Source organism: Paroedura picta, chromosome 1, assembly GCF_049243985.1.
Source record: "Paroedura picta isolate Pp20150507F chromosome 1, Ppicta_v3.0, whole genome shotgun sequence".
Taxonomy (NCBI): Eukaryota; Metazoa; Chordata; class Lepidosauria; order Squamata; family Gekkonidae; genus Paroedura; species Paroedura picta.
In genome coordinates, this window is record NC_135369.1 from 23,485,982 (window position 1) to 23,509,489 (window position 23,508).

Genomic DNA, 23,508 nt, shown 5'->3' on the forward strand with positions numbered 1-23,508 from the left:
GTGGGCCATCCATGGATGCTTGAGGCTGGTCCTGCCATGAGCAGGGGGCTGGACTGGATGGTCCCTTCCAGCTCTATGGTTTTATCATCCAGGTCTGGGCTGCCGCTTTGGGGCCCTTCTCAATTGTGTCCAAGATGGCGGCCTGAAGACCCGGCACTATGGAGGCCAATGGGTGGCACTAAGATGCCCCCTCCAGCTCCCTTGCCCTTATCTGCATGTCTCCCTCGTCTCTGTGTGAGGGACACTTGGAAGAACCTTGGCAGCTTCAGAGGAAAATTGTCAAGGGTAGACTCTCTGTGTGTACCCACAGCTGCACTGTACACCCAAGTGGGGGACCAGCTAGGACTTGTGAGGCTATCTCATTTCCCCTTCCCTGATGGCTGCTCTCCTTCCTGGCCTCTCTCTCACCCTCTACCCAGGAGAATTATGGTCCAATTCCACAGTGTTGTCTGCTGGTCCCCACACCCTTTCCTTCCTCCTGGCATCCCCCACATCCACACCATCCCCCCCCCTTCCGCACTTACCAAACAACCAACTTTATAACTCCCCTCCTCTATCATCAGCTATTACTTTACTTTATACCCTACATTTCTTCATGGTGGGGATTCAAAGCAGCGTACACCATTTCCCTCTCCTCCATTATACCCTCACAACACCCTTGCAAGGTAAGCCAGGCTCAGAAAGTGAAACTGGCCCAGTGTCACCCAGTAAACTCCCATGGCAGAACAGTGATCAGAACCTGTATCTCCCCAATCCTATCCTGCAATTCTAACACTATTCCCTGGGGTATTCCCAGGGGTAACTGCTGAGGAGGCCTGGAAGGCACAGGGCAGCCAATGGCCCCGGGGGTTGCTGGTGGGCCTGGCCCCATGAGACCTCCCTCAGAGGCCAACCACAACTCTGATGAGCAGGCACCGGATCACCCATCCCTAAATCTGAAGGGTTTCCCACAGGGACAGAGCCTGGGCATTTCCACCTTTCTCCCCCCACACCCCATGCTGTATAGATTTGGAGGGGAGGGACTGGCACTATGGATAAGGCCCTGCCTCTCACTTCAGCTCTCCATCGTTAAGAGGCAGTGTTTGTGAGAGAGCCATGGATAAGAAAAGGACCCTCCAGCCTAGGAAGTGTTAAACTTCAAGCTTCTAACATCTGGGGGTAGGCAAGAGAAATCCGGTTGAGGGATCTGCCTCTCACAGCGTCCACCCCCTGCCCCCAACTCCCCTCTCCAGGATCTCCATCCGACTGAGCAAACCAGTTTCTCTTCCCTGCCCCTCCAACTGAGGGTCAGCTTGACACCCCATTGCTTCTAAAAAGCAATAGGCACCCTCCATTCTCACCAAACTGGTGTTTTGGGCTGCTTTTCTTAATGTTTAAGCAAAGGGCAATATTTTTCTGCATAGCTGAAGGAGGCAATTCCCCTTCCCCTGACTATAGGAAGCCGGGTAGGTGCTCATTCATCATGTCAGCTATTACAACCAGTGATATAGAACCATTTCTAGTCACCTATATATACCTTGTCAGAGGGAGCAGCATGTTTTAGGCACTGGCCTTGCAAAGGAGCTGGAGGTGGCTTTCTCAATCATGGTTTTGTGAATCCCTGGGGTCTCGTGATGGTTTCGCCGATTGGGTGGGAGTTTTTATAATTTTTTAAAAATTATCAGGTGATATGTCCATATATCATAGAATCATAGAATAGAATCATAGAACCAAAGAGTTGGAAGGGGCCATACAGGCCATCTAGTCCAACCCCCTGCTCAATGCACGATCAGCCCTAAGCATCCTAAAGCATCCAAGAAAAGTGTGTATCCAACCTTTGCTTGAAGACTGCCAGTGAGGGGGAGCTCACCACCTCCTTAGGCAGCCTATTCCACTGCTGAACCACTCTGTGAATTTTTTTTCCTGATATCTAGCCTACATCATTGTGCTTGTAGTCTAAACCCATTACTGCGTGTCCTTTCCTCTGCAGCCAATGGGAACAGCATCCTGCCCTCCTCCAAGTGACAACCTTTCAAATACTTAAAGAGGGCTATCATGTCCCCTCTCAACCTCCTTTTCTCCAGGCTGAACATTCCCAAGTCCCTCAATATGGTCATGTTAACCCTCCCTCCCTTCCAAGATGGCCAATGATAGGCCTGGAGGGGATGGGAAGGAAGAGGCCCTGGCCATACAAATCCTTGCTGGCTGAGGATTGCGGTAGCATCTGGAGTCCAGCAACGCACGTGCTGCCATTTTAAGTTAACTACAGGGTAGGGCCTGCTCTGTCCCCGTTTCTGGCTTTGGGGTGGGCGTGGGGGTGGCCGAGTGGCATAGGCCTGCCCCTGCCTTGTTTCTGCAGGCTCCCTTTGGTGAAGAAGAGCCAAGGCAGAACCGGTTCTGTTCACAAATCATCTGAAAGTATTTCTGTGCTGTGGGAGTGGCCTGGTGATGTCACATCCGGTGGGAGTGTCTGAGCGAGGTCACTTTGGGGGTGTGTGGCAGGAAGCCATGGCCTGCTGACATCACTTCCGGGGTTCCTCGAAGCCTGAAGAATGTTTCAGTGGCTTCTCAACGGTAAAAAAGGCTGGGCTGGAGAAAGGATGCCGTGTCAGAGGGTCACTTGGTCGTGTTTGGAAAACCACTGAAGTGAAACAGGGCTGGGCCTAGTTAGTGCCTGGAAGGGATCTTTTACAAGCCACTCCTGTTTCCTCTCGCCTGAGTTCCATGACGGAAGGAAGGTGGGCAATGGCTGCTAAGAGGCAAAGGTCATTAATCGGATGTGCCAGGACAGGCCATTGTCATCGGATCTCAAAAGATAGGCAGGATCAGCCCTGATTAATATTTGGATGGGAGACCGGGGTTGTGACACAGAGGCAGGCAATGGCAAACCACCTCTGAACATTTCGTGCCTTGAAAGCTCAGCCGTGACTTCATGGCCTTTTCCACCACCAAGGAGAAGAGCTGCGGATGTCCTTGCAGGTGAGGTGCACAACGTGGATCCCCTGTTGCTTGTATGTAACGTAGCTGGCTTTGTCCTGGCCTATGAATCTGGCTTGGCTCCTGGAGGCAGGGGTTGCACATGTCCCTGGGGGGCTGAACGGGACAAAGGGCTTGGAGCTGAGAGGGGAGCAGCGTACACCAGCAAGAGAACAGGCAAACTAGAAAGAAGGCTGGGAAGACGTGGTCGACATTTTAAAAAAAGAACGTTCCTGTCTCAAAGGACTGGAACTCTGGGCCATCCAGCGGATGCAGTGTCGGTAAGGTCAGTGCTGACAAAAAGGACTTTTAAACACAATCCATAATTAATTTACGGTATTTACAAGATATGGACAGGGAGGAGGACGGCTTTCAGCCAGGATTGCCGGAAGCTGGCGAGGAGGACGACTGATTGCCACGAGGGCAGAACGGAACTTCAGTGTTAACAGAGGTGAGGCTGCCTCCTTAGCAGAAGGCCAGCCAGGAAAGGTTTAGGCTCTTCCCCCCATTTGCTTTATAACTTATTGCCACCCCCATGTCCTCCCCTTGTGCCCGGGCCTGGTATTGGATCAGGCCTGGATGAAGGGCATTATTCCCTGTCCTCTTTCCATCTGTGGTGCTACGACCCTACCGTTGCCTGGGAAGAATGGGTCACTACTATTGACATCTTAATTAATTATTGATTGTTAATTCTTTAAATGCCAACAGTATTGTTGTTTTAATGGCTGTTGTAGGGGATTTGTAAGGGGTGTGATTCTATGGGGATTTTATTGTATGTGGGCATGTCGACATATTTGGAAATTTTATGGAATGTTATATGATGTGAACCGCCGGGAGCCAGCTTGCTGGGGGCAGCAGTATATAAATAAAATAAATAAATATAATAAATAAATAACACCAGATAGCAGGGTGGGGGTGGGAGGAGTCTGAGGTTAGTAAGTGCTCTGCTTATGCTCAGAAGCAATGTCTTCTCTCTCTCTCTCTCTGGTACTCTATCACTCTTTTGGAGAAGACGCCTTCGACAGATGTGGTGGCAGAGAATGCTCAATGGCCCAAGGGGCTGAACAATTTGTGGTCCCACTTCTGTGAGGGAAGTGGTCAGTTTGGGCAGGATGAAGTCTGGGGGGGGGCAGGAAACTGAAGACACGGGAGAGCCCAGAGGCAGGGAGACGGAAAGGAAGGCGCACATCAAGTAATGGCCGGAGAAGGAGGGATCCGAAAGAAACAGGAGGTGGAGGACTGGGGGGAAAGGGCAGAGGAGACACACTAAACAGCAAGGAGAAGAAGAAGAAGAGTTGGTTTTTATGTGCCAAAGGAGTCTCAAACGGGCTTACAATCGCCTTCCCTTCCTCTCCCCACAACAGACACCCTGTGAGCTTGGTGGGGCTGAGAGAGCTCTGAGAGAAACTGCTATGGGAGAACAGCTCTAACAGGACTGTGATTAGCCCGAGGCCACCCAGCTGGCTGCGTATGGAGGAGCGGGGAATCAAACCCGGCTCGCCAGATCAGAAGCTGCCAGTCTTCACCACGCTGTGGCACCACGCTGGCTCACCCAGAGGAGCCCCAGGGACAGGGTGGCCTGAGGAGCAGCAGGACAAGAGAGGACAAGAGAGGCAGTGGAGCTCAGAAGAGGGACAGAAGAGGCCTGTCAGGACGGGAGGGGATAGGTCGTGACAAGGATATTCTGCCAGGTTGGGTTCCTTCTGTTGCCATGACCTTGCAACCGGGCACTGAGAGCCATTAATAAAAGCTGCCGTGAAAAGATTGAGCTCCATTTCACCTCTCGGCTAGAACTGCCCTGCCCATTCTTTTGGTCACTTCTTCTCCTTTTGCCAAAGATTGGCATGGAAATCTACTCCTGGGGCTGAGTCCTGGGGCACCAAGAGTGCCTGGCCTCCCCGTGCAATCACAGACCCTCGGCCATGCACTGCAGAAGGACAGGTTTCCAACCTCTCGAGGAAGGGCAGGGCTCAGGCGTGAGCCTCCTGTCCCCCGTCAGGGCTTGTTCTTCCTTTCCCTTCCTTCCAGTGCCCCTCCCTCCTCCTCCTCTCCCCCCATTAATTAAAACTTGTCCAAATGTGCTTTTTTGTTTTTTAATGAGTGGATTCTATCTTGGCTTCCAGGCTCCTCTGGCAGGCCTCTCCCTCCCTGAGTATTGTTGTGAGCCTTTAGAAACATTTGGCACCGGCTCACAAAGGAGCTGTCGCTGCTTTTGATCATGGGAAAGGATGGGGGGAGGGGGGGAAGAACAAGTAAGGCACCATCCAAGAGGAGGGGGAAGGAAGGAGGTGGCAGCCGGGCCTTGGAACAGCTCCGAGGAGAGGCACAGGAGCTGGGCAGGTGGCGGGAAAGGGGCCCAGAGCCAATGCTGGAAGAGAGGGGTCAGGGAAGTCATGCCTCCTGGGCTCCTGAGCCTTGCTGCTTCTGTCTCCAGATGTGTGGCAGCTGGCTTGAGGGCCTTCAGGGTTAAAGTTGGTATGTTTCTTGCGGATTCTGTTCCAGCAAGTCAGCGAGGATCTTCCTCCTGGCTCTGACAAGCAACCGAAAGCCTTTATAGCAGGGGTAGTCAACTTGTGGTCCTCCATATATCCATGGACTACGATTCCCATGAGCCCCTGCCAGAGTTTGCTGGCAGGGGCTCATGGGAATTGTAGTCCATGAACATATGGAGGACCACAGGTTGACTACCCCTGCTTTATAGTATTACGCTAGGCCTGGGGAGCAGGGGACCCAAAGCCCCACTGTGCTGTGTGAACACCCTGAGCTACCTTGTCCTGAGTCAGACCTATGGTCTACCAAGGTCCGTTCTGCCTACTACAACCGGCCACAGCTGTCTATGGTCTTGGGTTTTTCACACCGCCTGATCCCTTGATCCTTTTTAAAATCCTTTTATCCGATCCTTGAAAATGGAGATGTCTGGGATTGAACCGGGGACCTTGTGCATGCGAAGCAGGTACTCTGCCACTGAGCCACAGCGCTGCATCGGGACGCTTGCTGGATGACCTTGGGTTGGTCACACACTCCGCCTCAGTCCAGCTAACCCCACAGTCAAAAGATAGGAGAGACAGGGATGTTGTTGTGAGCCTGTTTTAGGAACGGCAGTCTGATGGATCTGACAGGATGGCCCAGCCCTGTCTGCAAGGATTCCTGCCTCCCTCATTCTTTCCAGGCCCAGGGAAACGACCACAGGGAAGCAAAGGCCCTTTGCATGCATTCAAAGGCATTCTTGGGCTTTGTGTTCATTGGGTCGCTTCTGACACTGGTAACAGGGTGCAGGTGTGAATCCTGGTTCCAAATGAAGCCCGGGAGGTGGTTGGAGTAGAGCAACCACAAGGCCCTAGAGTGAGGGAGTTGTCTTAACACTGAGCTAGGCCCACTCACTCCTCACCGTCTTTTAGCAGATCAACCTGGAATGCCATCTGCATGTTGCCAGAATCTCAAATATGTATGCAAGTTCCGACTGACTTATAGGGACCCCGGCAATGGGCTTCCAACTGGCCCCCAAGCTCCCCCCCTCCTCCTACGACTGACACCAATCTGCCTAACCCGCTGGGTCCCAGTAAGAGTTGAGCTGAGGCTCTTGCAATTCATTTTCTAATGTTATTGTTATGATTTTGTTAAGTTATTGTTGTTATTACTGTTATCACCTGTTTCCATGTGTGATCTGTATCTTTTCTTGTTCCCTGTAAACTGCCCTGAGCCTTCGGGGAGGGCGGTATATAAAGATAATGAATAAATAAATTTAAAGGCACACGAAAAGCACAAGTGGTTTGCCGTCTCCTTCCTCGCAGAGCCTTCCTGGGTGGTCTCCCATCCTAGGACTAACCCTGTTCAGCTTCCGAAATCTGAAGAGTGCGATCTGTCCCGGGCCTCCTTCCCTTCCCAACTCTCAAGCAGGCAGGTTCTATCTTATCGGAACACTAACTTACAAAAGTTAATTCATTCTGCAAGTTAATTTATTAAGCAAAATGTACCACTCATTGTTAGAAAGTAACCCCCCCCAACAACAACAAAAAAACCCTGAACAAGTGCTTCATTTCCAGTAACAGCTAGGCAAGGGCTTCTGACAGAACCCAGGTGTGCCCTTCCGGCTCTGCAGTTTCTCTCTGCGGATTAAAATATGCCTCTCCTAGGCCCAGGATGGTCGGGTGCCTGCTGGGGCCCATCCATTGGAAGGGTAACTGGAGCACTCAAAGTGGCACAAGGTCTGCTTAGTGGAAGAAAGGGGGCTTCTCCTCATGGGGAAACAGAGCTGAGAGACTGATGGCTGCTTCTGCTCTGCCTCCCGGATGGAGGCGACTGTAAGCCGCTTTGAACCTTCTTTGGGTAGAGAAAAGCGGCATATAAGAACCAACTCTTCTTCTTCTTCTTAAGAGCCATGGCATCTAATCTGGGGAACTCAGTTTGATTCCCCACTCCTCCTCCACATGCAGCCAGCTGGATGACCTTGGGCCAGTCGCAATTCTCTCAGAGCTCTCTCAGCCTCACCTCCCTCACAGGGTGTCTGTTCTGGGGAGAGGAGGGATAGGTGATTTGAGACTCCTTCGAGTCGTGAAACCCAGGGTACAAAACCCAGCCCCTCCTCCTTCTAATTTTGTGACTCAGCTTTGCCGCGTCGTTTGTTCCCTCGATGACACTGCCGCTATTGTCTTACACGGTTTTCGGTGTTCCGTCCCATAATTTTGTGATCCCGTTTTACTGCATTGTTGCCTGCATGCTCTCTAGTGCTCTTCCCGTCTTATTTTTCTCCGTGTGATCTGCCCCGCGTCTTGGTGAGAGAGGCAGACCACGCAGGAAACAAGTAAATAAGTAAATGCATCCTGTCCCTTCCAGCCCTGTCTCCGTACTTATAATGTTTGCTCAAAATGTGTTAAACTGTGGAAAAAATCCAGGGGTGATATGCAGAGCTGGCTTTTTGCTTACACGAACAACCTTTAGGGCTGAATAACCTAAAAACTGCCCCTGTCAGTCAGCTGGTACCCGCAGGTCTCCTCTATCAAGCGCCTTTATATTATGTATTCAGCCCCCCCCCCCCCCGTGCCTCCGGTTAGTGTGGCTTCAAACAGGGGCACTTTGATTCTCAGGGTGGGCGGATGGTGCCCTAAGACTCAGCCTTTCCTTTCTACATTCTTTTGGCCTGGAAAAGATCCACAGAACTGGTAAAGTTCAGGATGTTGTTTTATCCTCAGATGCAGAAAGCAGACCCCAGTGGGAATCTGGCTATGCTCTTTGGGTTTCCTGCCGTCTTGTGCCTGTGTGTCACTTTAAAACTGGAAGGCCTGGGGACCCAGATGGTTTCTTAGGGGCTCTGACAGAGATGAACGACGCTGGTTCTGTTAGTAGGCTGCAAACAGCAGGCTTGTGCAGCCTCCTTTTGCCACAGGGCCCTGCTGGGAAGGGAAAGGGTGTCTGATCAGCTCCCACTTCAATTCAAGACTTGAAACTGGCCTCCCTACTTTATTAACGTTTTAAAGAAGAGCTGGTTCTTCTATGCCGCTTTTCTCTACCAGAAGGAGTCTCAAAGCTGCTTCTAATCGCCTCCACTTTCCTCTCCCCACAACAGACACCCTGTGAGGTAGAAGAAGAACAGGAAGAAAAGTTGGTTTTTCTATGCTGCTTTTCTCTACCCAAAGGAGTCTCAAAGCGGCTTACAGTCGTCTTCCCCACAAGAGACAACCTGTGAGGTAGATGAGGCAGAGAGAGCCCTGATATTACTATTTAGAACAGCTTTATTAGGGCTTTGGCGAGCCCAAGGTCACCCAGCTGGCTGCCTGTGGAGGAGGAGTGGGGAATCGAACTCAGCTTGCCCGATGAGAAGTCAGCGCTCCAAACCACTATACCAAGCTGGAGAAAAGTTGCATCTTTTAAAAACACATGATCTTTCTCTTTAAAATGGCAATAGTAAAGCACGTCGGCCAGTTTGAAATAGCAAAACTGAGGGGAGTCTGAAGGGTTACGCATCCTTTCCTTTCACAGCAAAAGGATGCAAACTGAGTCTGCAAGAGGAAGTACTGGCCTGTGGTAGTGACGCCATCCGCCCCTTCTGCTCTAAATCCTCACTCCCTCCTCCCACTTTGGGATATCTATCTGCAGGACGGCCTGTATGATTATCCCATTTTGATTTTTTCGCACATTTCAGGGGGTGAACCAGGGAATGGCCACTCCATCAGGTCTCTCGACCCAGGGAACGGCAGCACAAAGATCCCCCTCCATTAGCCGAGGCGGGTGGGAGGCCCCCGTGCAGTGGCCCAGAGGCCTGCAGGAACTGGGGAGGGAGAGCAGGTGAGTTCTTTGCGATGGCTTCTGTGCTCACAACCCACACAACGTGACGGGGTGAAGTAAACGAGGGGCAGGGTCTGGCCCGCAAAAGCTGAAAAGGGGACGGGAGATTCAGGCACAGGGGTTTTCCTGAGGGTGGTGGTGGTGGCAGGATTTGGCCGGGAGGTGCTGTGGAACAGGGGAGGCCTGCTTGCTCATGCTCCTCCTTGGCTACACTATGGGCCCCTGGGATCACAGCAGCAGTGATGCGGGAGTCAAACTCTGAGTGTGGCAGCCTCTTTTCCTCCACCTGAGCTGTTTAACAATAGATAATCTCTTTTTTATAATCTCTGGGAAGTTTAAAACAAAGCTGGGCTTTTTAGACAGGTCGCTGTGGTGGTCTGAAGCAGCAGAACAAATTTAGAGTCCTGGGGCACCTTCAAGACCAACCCAGTTTTAGTCAAGGTATGAGCTTTCATGTGCACGCACGCTTCCTCAGATACAATTGTACCTTGAATAAAACTTTGTAGGCCTTAAGGTCTTCTGCTGAAGACGGAATTTGCCCCTAATTTGGTAAAACTGGGTCAAAAGAACATCAGAAGAGCCCTGCTGGATCAGACCAGTGGTCCATCTAGGTCAGCATCCTGTCACAAACAGTGGCCTGCCAGTTCCTTGGGAGGGCCAACAAGAGGGCATAGAACTTGAGGCCTCCCCCTAAGGTTGCCTCCTGGCCCTGGAATTCAGAGGCTTAGTGCCTCTGAACATGGAGGTTCCCCTCGTCACCATGGCTAGAAGTCATAGATTCATTACAGGAAGGGCCTCCTCTAAAAGACAAGGGCACAATGCATCCCACAACTCCATTTTTAATAGCAAAACAAATGCAGCAAGCTTCTAGTCCTTCTGAGTGCAAAGATAAACTTGAAAACATGTGGGTCATGGGCCTGCAGAAGTCAAGGGACTGGGAGTCGGTGTCCTTAAAAAGACCTTGCCTTTAGTCCCCCAGTGGTTGTCCCACCAGCCCTAGCTGCCCACCCTCTGTGTTTACTCCCCCCCCCCCACTGCATCACCAGAAAGGAAACATCCCCTAATAGCCCTAGATCCTGAAAGGGACACTGGCTGCATTTCATTCCCATGGTCTTAAGAGTCGCAGATGGGCCTGGCTTTGCTGGAAGTGGTTTCCCTGAGTTCTCCGGCACTGAGAAGGGGAAACTGCTCTGTAGCCCAAGGTCTTTTCACTGGGGGTTCCAGGGACTGAACCGGAGACCTTCTGCATGCAAAGCGAGTGCTCCCGTTAATCATGCAGAGCATGAAGAACTACCCCCGAAATCTGATTTCACTGGATGACCCCAATAGCTCTCTCGTTTGGAGAGAGGGGAAAGAACTCCCCTTCACTCGAACCTGTGGCATACACACCAGCCCTCTCCAGGCCGGCTCACGCAGAGGGCCCTGCAGAGGCGTGCTCGGCTGCTGCAGTGGCCGGTGTGGAGCAACAGAGCCGAGCTGCGGATGCGATGCAGGCCGCCCGGCTGCAGGCAGGGGGGGCTCTTGCAGCTTAGCGAGAGGAGAATGGCTGCTGCACAAAGACCAGAGAATCTGCCAGGGAGAGGAACAAACAAGTCAGCCCAGAGCATCACCGCCTGCCAGAACCCAAGGGGGAAGTGGGACCCAGCTATTTGGGGAGGGGAGGGGCTCAGTTTGGCCTCCCTTTTCAGTAGAAGTGGGATATGATTCTCCCGCCTCTTTGCTCCCCAGGCAGGAGGATCTGTCATGACAGGCCTCTGATTTGGAGGAAGGGTTAAAAGAGAAGCCAATGAACATGGTCTATCCTGGCACAGCCCTGGCCGAGATGGCGTCCTGCTCCTTGGCGGGCGTGGGGGGCTTCCAGTTGCGCACGTCACCTTATGAGCATGCGAAGCCATGTAGGCGGCCTCTGCACCCCACTCTGGTGGGCTTTCCTGATCAAAGATTCACGGCTCGGAGATACGCGGAATAAGAAGGGACGGGAGTGAGGATGGGAACGAAAGGGACCTTCAGGATGTTCTCAGCTGAACAGATGACTGAGGATGAGGATAATCAGAGCAGATGGGAGATGCAGTAAAAGACTGTGGATCTTGATGCTGCCCAAGGACACCTTGCCTTCATTGTGCCCCATCCAGAGGGGATACAGAAGGGGGGGGGGGGAGAGGCAGCTCCGGTTTGCATCCTGGAGGGCAACCTGCGAATGGCCCTTTCCGGGTGGGCAAACGAGTCGTCCTGGGTCTCTGGTCAGGTCAAGACCAGTCCTGCCCTATCCGTTCTGAGTAGGATTATCCTGTGGACAGGCGAAAGATTTCAGCACCTGCCAGAGGCCCCTTCCCCCAACGCCAGGCCTCCAAGTGCTGCATGGCTCAAAGGAACAGAGGAGTCCCAGGGAGAGGCGCTGATCCCAGGAGATATGAGAACATAAAATCTTTTTATAGAGCCTCGGACATTCGAGGGGCACATTCCTGCAGCGGCCCCGTGCCTCAGCTTTCAATCTGCAGCCGAGAGGCCTGGGGCATGCGTTGGGTTCTGTTTTCTGGGCTGGAATCTCATGAGTGGCACGAAGCTGCCCTTTAGAGTTGCACAGACCAGCATGGGGTCTGGAACAGCTGTGCAGCCTGTGTGCTTGGAATACAAGCCCACCGTGGGCAGAGCAACCATGGGGCTGCTTTCATGGGCAGGGATCCTGCGTGAGGAAGTCCAAGTGCCAGGAAGATGAACGGGAAGTCCAATGAAGCGTCCCCTCAGCGGCCTTGCCCACCCGTCATGGCTTCCCTGCAAAGAACCCTGGGATTTGTAGTGTCGTGGAAGGTGCTAAGGTTTTGTGGGCGTTTCTTTCTTTCCTCCAGTGGTTTTGCTTTGGGACTAGTCGGGAAGCAGAGATGGTTTCCTGCGGCTCAGACAGACACCGTGGCTGGGCAAAGAGGCCTGCTAGGAAAGCCAGGGTGGGGAGCTGCTGAGGTGGCACAGGCCAGAGCCCCACTTTTGACTGGAGAGAGCTGGGCTCAGATGCCTGGTTGACAACCACACTGACCGAGCCTCTTATGAGCTCCCTTCCAAGGTTGATCTGGCCGCTCGTCCTGCACTGTGCTTATTCTGAAGCCCCTCCAAAACTGGCCAGTACCCTCTGGGCCTTGGCTGGGCCTCATGGTGCTCTCTTCCTGCCGCTCCCCCCCCCCCAGCAGCCGCCTGTCCCCAGCAGGGAATCTCTCCCCACTGCTCTCTGGTTTCCTGCTGCCGCTGGGTCGCTTGTTCTCTCTCTGTCCATCTCCCGCCTTGATCTGTGGCTGGGGCAGCCCCCGCTTAACTGGTGGGAATGGCAGCTTCCGATTTGAGGCGTTCTCCCCCCCCCCTCAATCCCCGTAGCCACCGAGCGCTAAGATCTGACGAGATCACAGCCAGCACTGATATGGCTGCAGGCATAAAGCAGATAGTGGGGAAGGCGATGGAAGGGAGCCGGAGAGCGGAGGGAGGCAGGCAGGCAGGCAGGCTGTGTCAAGTCCCTGAACAAAGCAGTCTTCTCAGACACGGTGCTGAAAGGGAGGCTGCACAAGACATGGAAGGCACCTTTGGAGAGCTGGTGCACAGAGGCTGCACAAGACATGGAAGGCACCTTTGGAGAGCTGGTGCACAGAGGCTGCACAGAGGCTGCACAAGACATGGAAGGCACCTTTGGAGAGCTGGTGCACAGAGATGTACATGCGCATGTGTGCGTGTGTGTCTCTCTCTGTGTGTGGGAGAGATGGGAAGCACTGTGGCTGCTCTAAGCTGACCAGAATGGAAAGGGGGAAAACCTCAACCTTAAGAAGCAACCTAGTTGCATACCCCAAGGTGGGTGAGAAAGAAAAAAGATATTTGGAGAAACAAATTAAACCAAAATATGCGTATTTCTTACGGAGTGCACTGAAACTTTACTTTGATAACACTGGCACAATCTGCCCTCGAAGTGGCAAATATTTTAGCTAAGAAGTCCTGAATTTATATAACCTGCTGGTACATTTTGATATTTCTAGGTTAAAAAAACTTGCACCAGGGAAGAGGACCCTCCTGCAGAAAAGACCAACGATCAAACTTTTGAGGGATTGCAAAGCTAGTCCTCTTCTGACCCAGGCTCAGTCCTAGAACCTGGGACATACAGTTGCCTCTGAGTGTGCCAAAATGTACCCCCCCCCCTTCAACAGTGTTCACGACAAGCCCTGCCTTCCCCTCTGATTTGGGATTGACCAAAGAGCAGAGACTGTCCCTTGCAAGCCAGGGCACCCTTGAAAAACCCTGTCTAGACAATGCCCTGCTCCAGGACACTTGTGGATGCTGACTCTGGCAGATCAGCAGGAGCTGAAGACACTCTGCCCTGACCTGGCTGAACCGATTTCATCTGATCTTAGAAGCTAAGCAGGCCTGGCCTGGCAGGTCCTTGGATGGGAGACCGGCAGGGTCATGACACTGAGGCAGGCAATGGCAATGCACCGCTGCCTTGAAAACCCCACGGGGTCACCGTTAAGTCGGCAAAAAAAGAGAAGTAGATCCCTTACGCATGGTCTTGTCGGTCCTAAGCTTTGACCCTGAAAACAGGCTCAGGGTGCAAGATTATAGCGTAGGCTAAAATGTTACCCTCTGCAGGGTATGTGGGGCAACCCTGGAGGAGGAGGCAAGGCATGCGTGTCTGCCACAGTTTTCTGGCACTGGCCCCAGCCAGTGCCCGTGCCACAGCTCCTCTGCTGAAAGAGGACACGGCAGAGGCATGGCATGTGGTGCAACAGGCCTTCCAGGGTGATGAGAGCTGGCGGCAGGCGATGAACTCCACGGGCCTCGGAGGAGACGGGAGGAAGGGGAGCTCCTGGAACCAGTGCCCTTAACTGCCCACACTGCGGCTCAAGAAAGGATCGGGGCAGGCACTTCCACTGCCCTGCGGTGAGCCTCCTCCGTGCCATGTAGGCACGCTCTGTGTCAGGCGAGAAAGAAGCCTGTCATTCTGGGTAAAGCCTGCCCTACCTGTTAGGCAGAAAGGTTTCAGCACAGGTAACGGAGGGCTTCCTCCCTACCTTGGGAGCCTTGTGCGTCTTGGGCGGAGGGGGGCAGTTCCAGTGGCAACCCAAAGACGTGCCCCGTTGCTGAGCTACATTTCCTCTCCGTGAAGACACTCGAATCCTGTGCTCAAGGCTCATTATACAGATTATTCCCATTTGTTTAACTGTCAGGCTGCATTCTAATTATCTTAACTATTAGGAATATTTTGGCAACGGCCGCAGGAGGAGGGAGCAGGGAAGAAAAGAAAGCTGGGGCTAGTGGGCTTGGGCTGCAAAAACAGCACAGATCGGGAACATCAAGAGGAGACAAAGGCCTTCCCGGATCCTGACTCTCTGGATGCTGCACAAGCAAGGAGTGCGATGCAGAAGAGGACCAAGCTGAGCACACGAGCTGCAGGAATGTCAGTTTCTAAGATGCATTTATGCCCCACTGATCTTCCCATCAGGGACCCAAACTTGATCCTCACAACAACCTGTAAAGTAGGTTTGGAGCCAACGAGCCCAAAGCCAAAGCAGTATTTCCTGGCAGAGTGGGAATTCGAATCTGGGTCTCCCATATCTGTCCAACACGAACTCAGCCTTTCTCAACCTTTTTTGCCATTGAGAAACTCCTGAAACATTCTCCAGGCTTTGAGAAAGCCCGGAAGGGGTGCGATTGTGCAGAATAGGGTTGGACACCTTGGACTCACCCCCACTAGGACCATCAGCAGCTATTTTGGGAGGGGGTTGAACATGATACTATATGGTCATATCACTTGATGTTTAACAATTTTTTAAAAGAAATACTAAACATTAACGAACTCCCAGCCATTTGGGGAACCCATCCGGGACTGTCAAGAAACCCCAGGGATGCACGAAACCCTGGCTGAGAAAGCCTGCTGGAACTGCTACCCTCTGGCCACTGGCTCTGGCCACCAGCACCACACCCCCCTGCCCTTTCCACACTCCGTCGCTCCCCCAGATAGAAGGAGGAGAGCTGGTTCTTATATAGAATCATAGAATCATAGAGTTGGAAGGGGCCATACAGGCCATCTAGTCCAACCTCTGGCTCAACGCAGGATCAGCCCTAAGCATCCTAAAGCATCCAGGAAAAGTGTGTATCCAACCTTTGCTTGAAGACTGCCAGTGAGGGGGAGCTCGCCACCTCCTTAGGCAGCCTATTCCACTGCTGAACTACTCTGACTGTGACAATTTTTTCCCTGATATCTAGCCTATATCGTTGTAGCTTAAACCCATTACTGTGCATCCTTTTCTCTGCAGCCAACGGGAACAGCATCCTGACCTCCTCCAAGTGACAACCTTTCAAATACTTAAAAAGGGCTATCATGTCCCCTCTCAACCTCCTTTTCTGCAGGCTGAACATTCCCAAGTCCCTCAACCTATCTTCATAGGGCTTGGTCCCTTGGCCCCAGATCATATGCCACTTTTCTCTACCAGAAGGAGTCTCAAAGAGGCTTACAGTCGCCTTCCCTTTCCTCTCCCCACAACAGACCCCCTGTGAGAGAGGTGAGGTTGAGAGAGCCCTGACATTACTGCTCGGTCAGAACCTGGCGAGCCCAAGGTCACCCAGCTGGTTACATGTGGGGGTGTTCAGAAACAAACCCGGCTTGCCAGACTAGAAGTCTGCACTCCTAACCACTACAGTAAACTAGTGACGGAGTTAGACAAAAAAGCCTCTTTCCGCTCATGTCACAGAGATGCCCAGACCCCTCCTCCTGAGAAGCTAGCTTTCTAAAGACTGGGAGCGTTCCCTGTGGTTGAGGGACACGATACATCTGAAATTGCACAGCGTGCAAGTGTGGGGTCCGAGAGGAACCAGAGACTGCTACCAACCAGCAAAATGGCTGCCTTCCTGACAGGTGGGCTTTGTGCAGAGAGACAGGTTGTGTACGGCCAGGGCTTGTGGCAGTAGTGTGGCTTGAGCCACACTGCATGACCCTGCCGGGGAGGGCTTTTGGCTGCCTGGCATCTGGAGCAGAAGTCAGACTCAGCTTTCCCTGCAACGATCCTGCCCAATGAAACCCTCCCTCTTAGCTGCAGGAGTGGGTTCCTTGCCAATGTTGAGTCAGGCAGCCTCTGATCTTGCGCTCCATTTCTCGGTCCCGCCACAGAGGGGATTTCAAGTGCCGGCTTGTATACAAAGAGGCAATTCTGTTTGATTCTTAGGCCCGGACCCTCCCTGTTCTGCTCCCAAGTCCCACTTCCCTTACATGCATTTGGAAAAGGAAGATGCAGGGGGTTTATCTGATCCAGACGAGGGTTAGGCTGATCATGCCAGCCAGCGCAGGGTGGCTCACGCGACGACACTGGAAGCAGGAAGGTCCCTGTCTCAGGCCTCTGCCTCTGCAGGCTGGCCTTTGCCTTCCAAGACGGGAGGCGCTGAGGGTCCAGCAAGATTGCAGGCCCTTTCCCAGAGTCCAAAATCCGCATGGGTGGATCTCAGTCACTTTAGGGGAAAGGGAAAGAGCCTCAGTCACGTGGGACAGCTTCCAGGGTCCCCGGGCTGAACTCTGGCTAAACGCAAATGTGCTGGGGCTGTAATGTCATCTATAGCTAGATTCTGGGGTTCCCCAACCACAGTACTGCAGTCCCATATGGTACTCTGAAGACCCCTCAGTGGTACTGCGGGGTTTTCAATAGGGCGGCTGGGGAGAGCCCCCTACCCTGTGCTGGCCGTTTCCAGCTCCAAGCTTAAGAGAAAGGAAACATTGTTTGCCTTTTTTTTTACAAAGAATTCTACCCACATTTGGGCTGGTTGACCCACCCCCTCCCCAATGTGTCAGAGATGGGCCTGGAGGGGGTAGGAAGGGGAGGGGCCCCGGCTATTTAAATGTTTGACAGCCAAGATGCCGCTCACTTCCTGGGGACGTGGCAGGGGGCGCTACCAGCTGACATCACTTCCTGAAAAACATTTCAGTGGCGCCTCCATGGTCACAAGGCTGCTCTGGGATGACACGATGCTGAGGGAAGTTGTTTTTCTTCGTCCAGAGCATCAGGGGCGAACCACCACCTGCTTAGTATGCAGAAGGACCCAGGTTCAACCCCAGGCATCTTCAGTTAGAGGGACCGGGTAGTAGCCGCTGTGAAAGACCTCTGCTCGGGAGAGCCTCTGCCGGCCCGAGGAGACAAGAGGGGCCTGGATAGAATTGATAGGTCTGACTCAGCTAAGGTGGCTTCATAGGTTCAGGCCGGGCAGAACTTAAGGCAGGATCCCTGGGGGAGCAGGGAGGCAGCTGGGAAATCTTTGACGACTGCTGCTTGCTTCAAGCCTCACGCTCATGCGCAAACTTGGAGGGTGGGAGGAGTCTATACTCATTGGGTGGTGGATCCACCTGTGCCGTTTGTCTATCAGGTGGGATCTCCAACCACACGGTCCCCGGTCACCTCTGGCCACACAGTGAAGCCCGTACAGGTCTGTGCCGAGTTCATATCGAAATAAAATGAGATTAAAACCTTCCACTCAGAAAACCTGAATCCTTTGAATACCTTATTCTGTAATTTGTGAGGGACCCAAAACTCTGCCAAGCTCAGAAGCCAAACACCCAACCTTTATTTTAGATCCTCTGAGGCTTTTGAAACCTCAGCAGGTTGTAAATCTTTTCAGCCACAAGGACTGGAGGGAGGCAGCATGGTGCAGCCCCACCTGGCGAGGTCTTGGAAGCTAAGCAGGGTTGGAAAGGAGATCTCCAAGGAAGGCTCTGCAGAGGACGGCCACGGCCAACCACTTGCCTTGAAAGCCCCTTGCTGGGGTGGTACTTTGCCCTCACATAGAAGGACTAGAAATGGGCTTGATCCTCTGGAAGTGACTGGAATTCTAGCACCACCGTTTGCTCTTTCCCCGCATACCCACAGAACTGGACCATTCACATGCCTCTGGGTTAGAGCTGCCCCTGCCATTCATTTCTATTTCGAGACAGTTCTGAAGGCACACAGGCCTGTGCCACTGAGCTAGAGACTGCAGGTAATCAGCTCCCCACGCAGTTGCAGAGGCCACAAGATGGGTTCATTGGAGCCCCTGGCTGCGGGTCTCTGGGACGCCCAAGCATCCTAGTCCCTGTGGCCTGGAAAAAGGCCCTTTTAGGGCAGGGGCTAGTTGGGGCAAGTGCAAAGTGTAGGACTTGCATCCAAGCGCTTGCTCTGGCTGCTCCCATTGCAGCTCTGCCATGCCAAGCCACAAAGAGCTGGGATGTAGGCCCACGATGGACGCATTCAAGCGTCCTGGGGCCGCCACGGCCGCGCTTGCCTTTGCTGGTGAGTTTCTGTGTATGGGTGGAAGGCATGCCAAGCATACACCTGCCTGTCTAGGGCCACAGGTGGGCTGGAGGTGTGTAGAGCCCTATTTCGCGTTTGCAGAGGCAAAGCAGTGGCACCAGCGCCTCTGGCTTTGCTCCAAAGAAAGCCAGACTCTGTAGCCAGGATCCTTTTTTCTGGTGAATTATTCTCCCCGGGTGTGGGAATGCCTCCCATAGGGAGAAGTGCATCAGGCTTCAAGCCAGGTGGCTGGGAAGCAGGGGGAATTATGAAGCCTGTGTATCTCCAGCTGATGGGGCCAGGGTGAAAATGCCTTCTGTTGTATCTATGCGCTCTGAGATTTCACGTGTTTTATTGCTCCCTTTTATTATTTTTAAATGTTGCTGTAAGTTGCCTCGAGCACAGGAGAGGTGGCAGAGAAACGGTTCGAAATAAAGTCACATCCTCGTTCCGTTCAAATGACAGGGAGCAAAGAGCCCTGGGACTCTCCTCTCTCCCAGTGGCAGCCTGTGCTCTTTCTCCCTTCCCTGGAGACGTGCTGCTTTCAAGCTCATCTTGGTCTCAAGGAGGACTAGAAACGTGCTTGTCCGAAAGCATCGAAACTCTCGGAATGTGGACTCTGCACCGGAATCTGTGCACTTGTGCGATGCAATCACAAAAGCGCAGAAAGAACACGGCTGCCTCTGAAAATGAGTTTATGCGCCCCTACGGGGGCCCCTGCGAGTGTATTTGTAGCACGCTGCCCAGTTATGCTGCTGCTTTCAGGTGTCTTTGCATGAAATGCCCAGGATCCACTCCCAAGTTGCATGGGGTGTAGGCGAGTATGCACCTGTGTGCTAGGCCCAATGCGCTCCCCTCCCCATCTGCCTGTAGGTGTGCCCCAGGGGGGCGAGAGGATGGAAAAAGACCCACCCGTGCTCGGTTCACACTCCTCCAGGTCTTCGTCGTCGCTGGGGCACTCGGCCGAAGCCACCAAGAGGTCATCCGTGTTCTAAGGGGGCAGAAACAGAGATCAGGTTAGCAGAAGGGAAGAGATCACCCGATGGCTGACATCTCAGCTGTTTCCACCACAGTGGTCTGGCCCCATCAGCAGCAGGATAATGAGGAAATTCCCTCATCTCTCCTTCAGACATGTACAGGCACAATAACACACCTAAAGGTGCCAGCCACTGGTCCAGCTTTTAATTTTTAAAGAAGATCTCTCTTTTTTGCTAACACAGTATAAAACAATAGGCAAGCTTTTGAGTTCTACAGAGCTCTTCTTCAGGGAGCATCAATAGCACCTCCTCCAATCCCAAAGTTGTGGGCAGAACATTTTTGGTTTGATGGAGAATACAAATAGCTAAGAGCTTCTTTGCCGTCTCCCCAAATGCCCATTTCCTCTTCCCCTCCATACTTCCTTCTTTTGCCCTGAACCTGGTAAAAGCTTCCCTTTGGAATTCCCAAGTTTGCTCACTGTTTTGCGACTTCTTGGTTGGACCTAAGGAAAACGGAACTGCTCTGCTGTTGTTTTTGGAATTTCTCACCAGTTGCAACATCAGAGTGAACTTGTTTCTTGCCCACAACGGTTTGGAGTTGAATATCAGCTCTTAGCCTTGGCTGTACATTTAAGCGTTTAAAAGCCCATACATGCATCCTTCATCCTATTTTTAAAAAAGGATTCTAAAGAGTTACTTTGGAGACGAGGTGAAGGGGCTTTATTGATGCAAGGCGTTCACTGCAACCCCCCCCCCCCCAGCCTTTTAGCATTCTACTCAAGGACGGGTGATGCCACAGAACAGACGAACCTAGGAAGGAAGCTGCCTCATTGCGTTAGACAAGGATGATGCATTCTAACCACTCTTCTGCAAGGCCTCCGGCCGACTAAGATCCTTCCCAGAGCTGCCTCCTGAGGGCTAAGCCAGAACAGATGAAGGACCAGTCTTCCCGGTGGAACACTCTGCTGGGTGAGATCAGGGCCCTGCGGGAGCTTAAGCAGTTCCGCAGGGCCTGTAAGGCGGAGCTCTTCCGCTAGCCCCATGTTTGAGGCCTGGGAAATGTCTGATTTCAGCTGGCCTCCCTGCCTGATTCCCGTCCAGACTCCATCAAGTCAACTCTATAGGAGTTGAGTTATATATCCCTGACTCACCCACCACGCCAACAGGAGGCAGAATAAGGCAAACTGTATAGTCAATTATATACTTCCTTTGGATTTTATTGTGCTTTATGTTATTTTAGAATTAATTCAATGCCGAGACTAAAAACGTTGAAATGTATCTCAATTATTTTTGTAACCTACCCTGAGCCCGCAAGAAAGAGCAGGCTAAAAGTCTAAATATGTAAATAAAAACAATCCCTTCCTTCCTTCCTTCCTTCCTTCCTTCCTTCCTCCCTCCCTCCCTCCCTCCCTCCCAGCACCAAAGGAGGGACAGAGCTGCTTAATCCCTCCCCTCCCTGTGATTCCCCCTCCTAAAGTCCAAAGTGGGGAAAATATATAGCATCCCTGTATCTTTATTTATATATCGCCCTCCCCTGAGGCTCAGGGCAGTTTACATAAAATGTAGAAAACGGTACATAACAACAACAATAATATTAACGTTAAAACTATAACAGAGGCAACTGACTATAACAACGTGAACAGGTCCAGAGCAAAAGACATGAGTGGATTTTTGGGAAGGAGGGAGGGAGCAGGGGCCCTGTACATGTTGCTGCTCAGCTGGTCTCAACCAAATGCCTAGTGGAAGAGCTCCCTGTTTTAGCTCTTTGATTCTGCATAGAGAAAAGCAACTGGGAGATGAGAGCTGGGGACGGGGGAGGGGGGAATGGAGAAAGAGGAAAGGACTGAAATCCCCCTCCCCACCGACATAAGCAGCCTCCTGCAGCTGTTCATGTGTCTCTTCCACCATTGTCTCAGTCCTTCCGCAAAGTGCTGGGACAGAGTTGGGTGCCGTCTGCATGCAAAACAGGTGCCTTCCCACTCTGGGCTCCCCTGGGATAAACTGGAGCTCAGAGCTGCGTCCCTAGTTCTCCTTTCCCCCACTTGTATCCTCAAAACAACCCTGTGAGGTAGTTCAGGGTGAGAGAACATGACAAATGTCTTCTGGCCGAGGAAGAAGGTGGCCCTGGGTTCCTTCTTTCCCAGGAAAGGAACTTCTAATCTGGCGAACAGGATTTGATTCCCTGCTCCCCCTCCACATGCAGCCAGCTGGGTGACCTTGGGCTCGCCACGGCACTGATAAAGCTGTTCTGACTGAGCAGTGATATCAGGACTCTCTCAGCCTTACCCACCCCACAGGGTGTCTGTTGTGGGGAGAGGGAAGGGAAGGTGACTGTAAGCTGCTTTGAGCCTCCTTTGGGTAGAGAAAAGTGGCATATAAGAATCAACTCTTCTTCTTCTGGGCAGGTCCCCACCTGACCCGTTTTCAGCAGCTTCTTGCTGCACGGCCGTTCCTTCCACCTTCCCTGCTGTGTTCCTGCCCTGGGGGCTTCAGTGGAGCCCTGGCTCAGCTGCCCTTCCACACTCAGCCTTCCAGTGGCAGGGCTCAGCTCTGGCACCTGCAAGGATCGAGGTGCCTGCGAACACGTGCAGAGTGCTCTCGCCGTCAGAGCTGCCTGCTTAAAGTTGCCAACCTCCAGGTGGGGGTGGTGATGATCCCTGGAATTATGGCAGATCTTCAGAGGACATACATCAGTGACTTGGGAGAAAAGCAGCTGATGAGGTCCCTCCGCTCTGCAAATCCCAAGCCCCACAAGTCTTCCCCACATCTCCAGGAATTTCTCAACCTAAAGTCGGCAAATCTATGGTTGCTGCATCACAGCTTGGGGGATTTGGACTGCAGACAGGACTTATGGACAGTCTTAGCCTATTTTGTGCTTAGAGATGAAGCACCAGGTGACTGGCCAGTCCTTTAAGGAGAGTAGGAAATAAAAGGGGAAGGGCGTTTCCCTGAATTTGAAAAAGATAAAGTATTTGTTCTTATACGGCATTTTTCTCGACCCGAAGGAGTCTCAAAGCCCTTTCCTCTCCCCACAACAGGCACCCTGTGAGGGAGGTGAGGCTGAGAGCCCTGATATTCCTGCTCGGTCAGAACAACTTTATCAGGGCTGTGACAAACTGAAGGTCACTGAGCTGGTTGCATGTGTGGGAGAGGGGTATCAAACCCGGCTCGCCAGATTAGAAGTCGGCGCTCCTAACCACTAAACCAAGCTGCCCATAATTCCCAGTATAATTCCAGGTATAATGCTGTTGATGAAAATGCACTCTACACATGCTCAAAGGCAACTGCAATACTCCCTTTCCAATGCTGAGAGATACTTGAAAGTGGAAATACATTCTGGTCTGAATCAGAGCCCTGCGTGCCACGTCTCAGTCTGAAGCCCTCCATCGGAAAAGGTACTGAAGCTGTCCCCTTGAAAAGCAACAGCATCCAGCTACCAGGAGTCCAAATCCCCAGCCCTGCAATAAATGTCACACCCCAGGCATTCTGGAATGGCTCCGCACCATGCACATGGCCGGCTGCCCAGATTCCCTCTTCCGGGCCAGGCTTGGCAGACGCCGTTTTGCAATGAGCTGTGTGCTGCCCGGTGAGGATGCCCACGGGAAGCCAGGCTGTGCCCCACCCCCACCACTGTGGCACAAAGTGGCCAAGGGGAATGGCAGGAAGGGGCCAAGAATTGTGAAGGACTTTCCCCACAGAGGCCCTTGAAAAGAGAGATGGTGAGCCACGAGGGCAGCTGTTGACCGGCAGGGAAGGTCCCCCAGCAGTCTTCTCCACACAGGTGTCTCCCTAAGAAGAGCCCCACCTGGAGCCCCACCTGGCTGGCAGGTCTCCTCTGCTGTCCAGCATGTTTATGGCAGCCACACGGCTTCCAAATGCCCAGGGCAGGTAGCTCTCTCCCAAAGGTCCTGAGCATTTAACTCCCTGTTTAAGCGCACGCGAAGTGTGAGAACACATGGGATCCCACCCTTCACCCCCCTTCGCCAGCCCCTCTAATGCAAGCTTACAGGGGGAAAGCT

General features: G+C 52.6%; 1 protein-coding gene across 32 annotated transcripts in view; it reads right to left on the reverse strand.

Annotated features, from left to right (window-relative positions):
• The window catches only part of NRXN2 (neurexin 2), a 444,528-nt gene that overhangs the window by 10,752 nt on the left and 410,268 nt on the right, over nucleotides 1-23,508 (reverse strand). For all 32 annotated transcript variants that reach the window (XM_077327760.1, XM_077327722.1, XM_077327706.1 and 29 more), the window contains one exon: nucleotides 19,425-19,503. In XM_077327760.1, coding sequence (XP_077183875.1) covers nucleotides 19,425-19,503 — 79 coding nt within the window. The remainder of the gene's footprint in view (nucleotides 1-19,424; nucleotides 19,504-23,508) is intronic.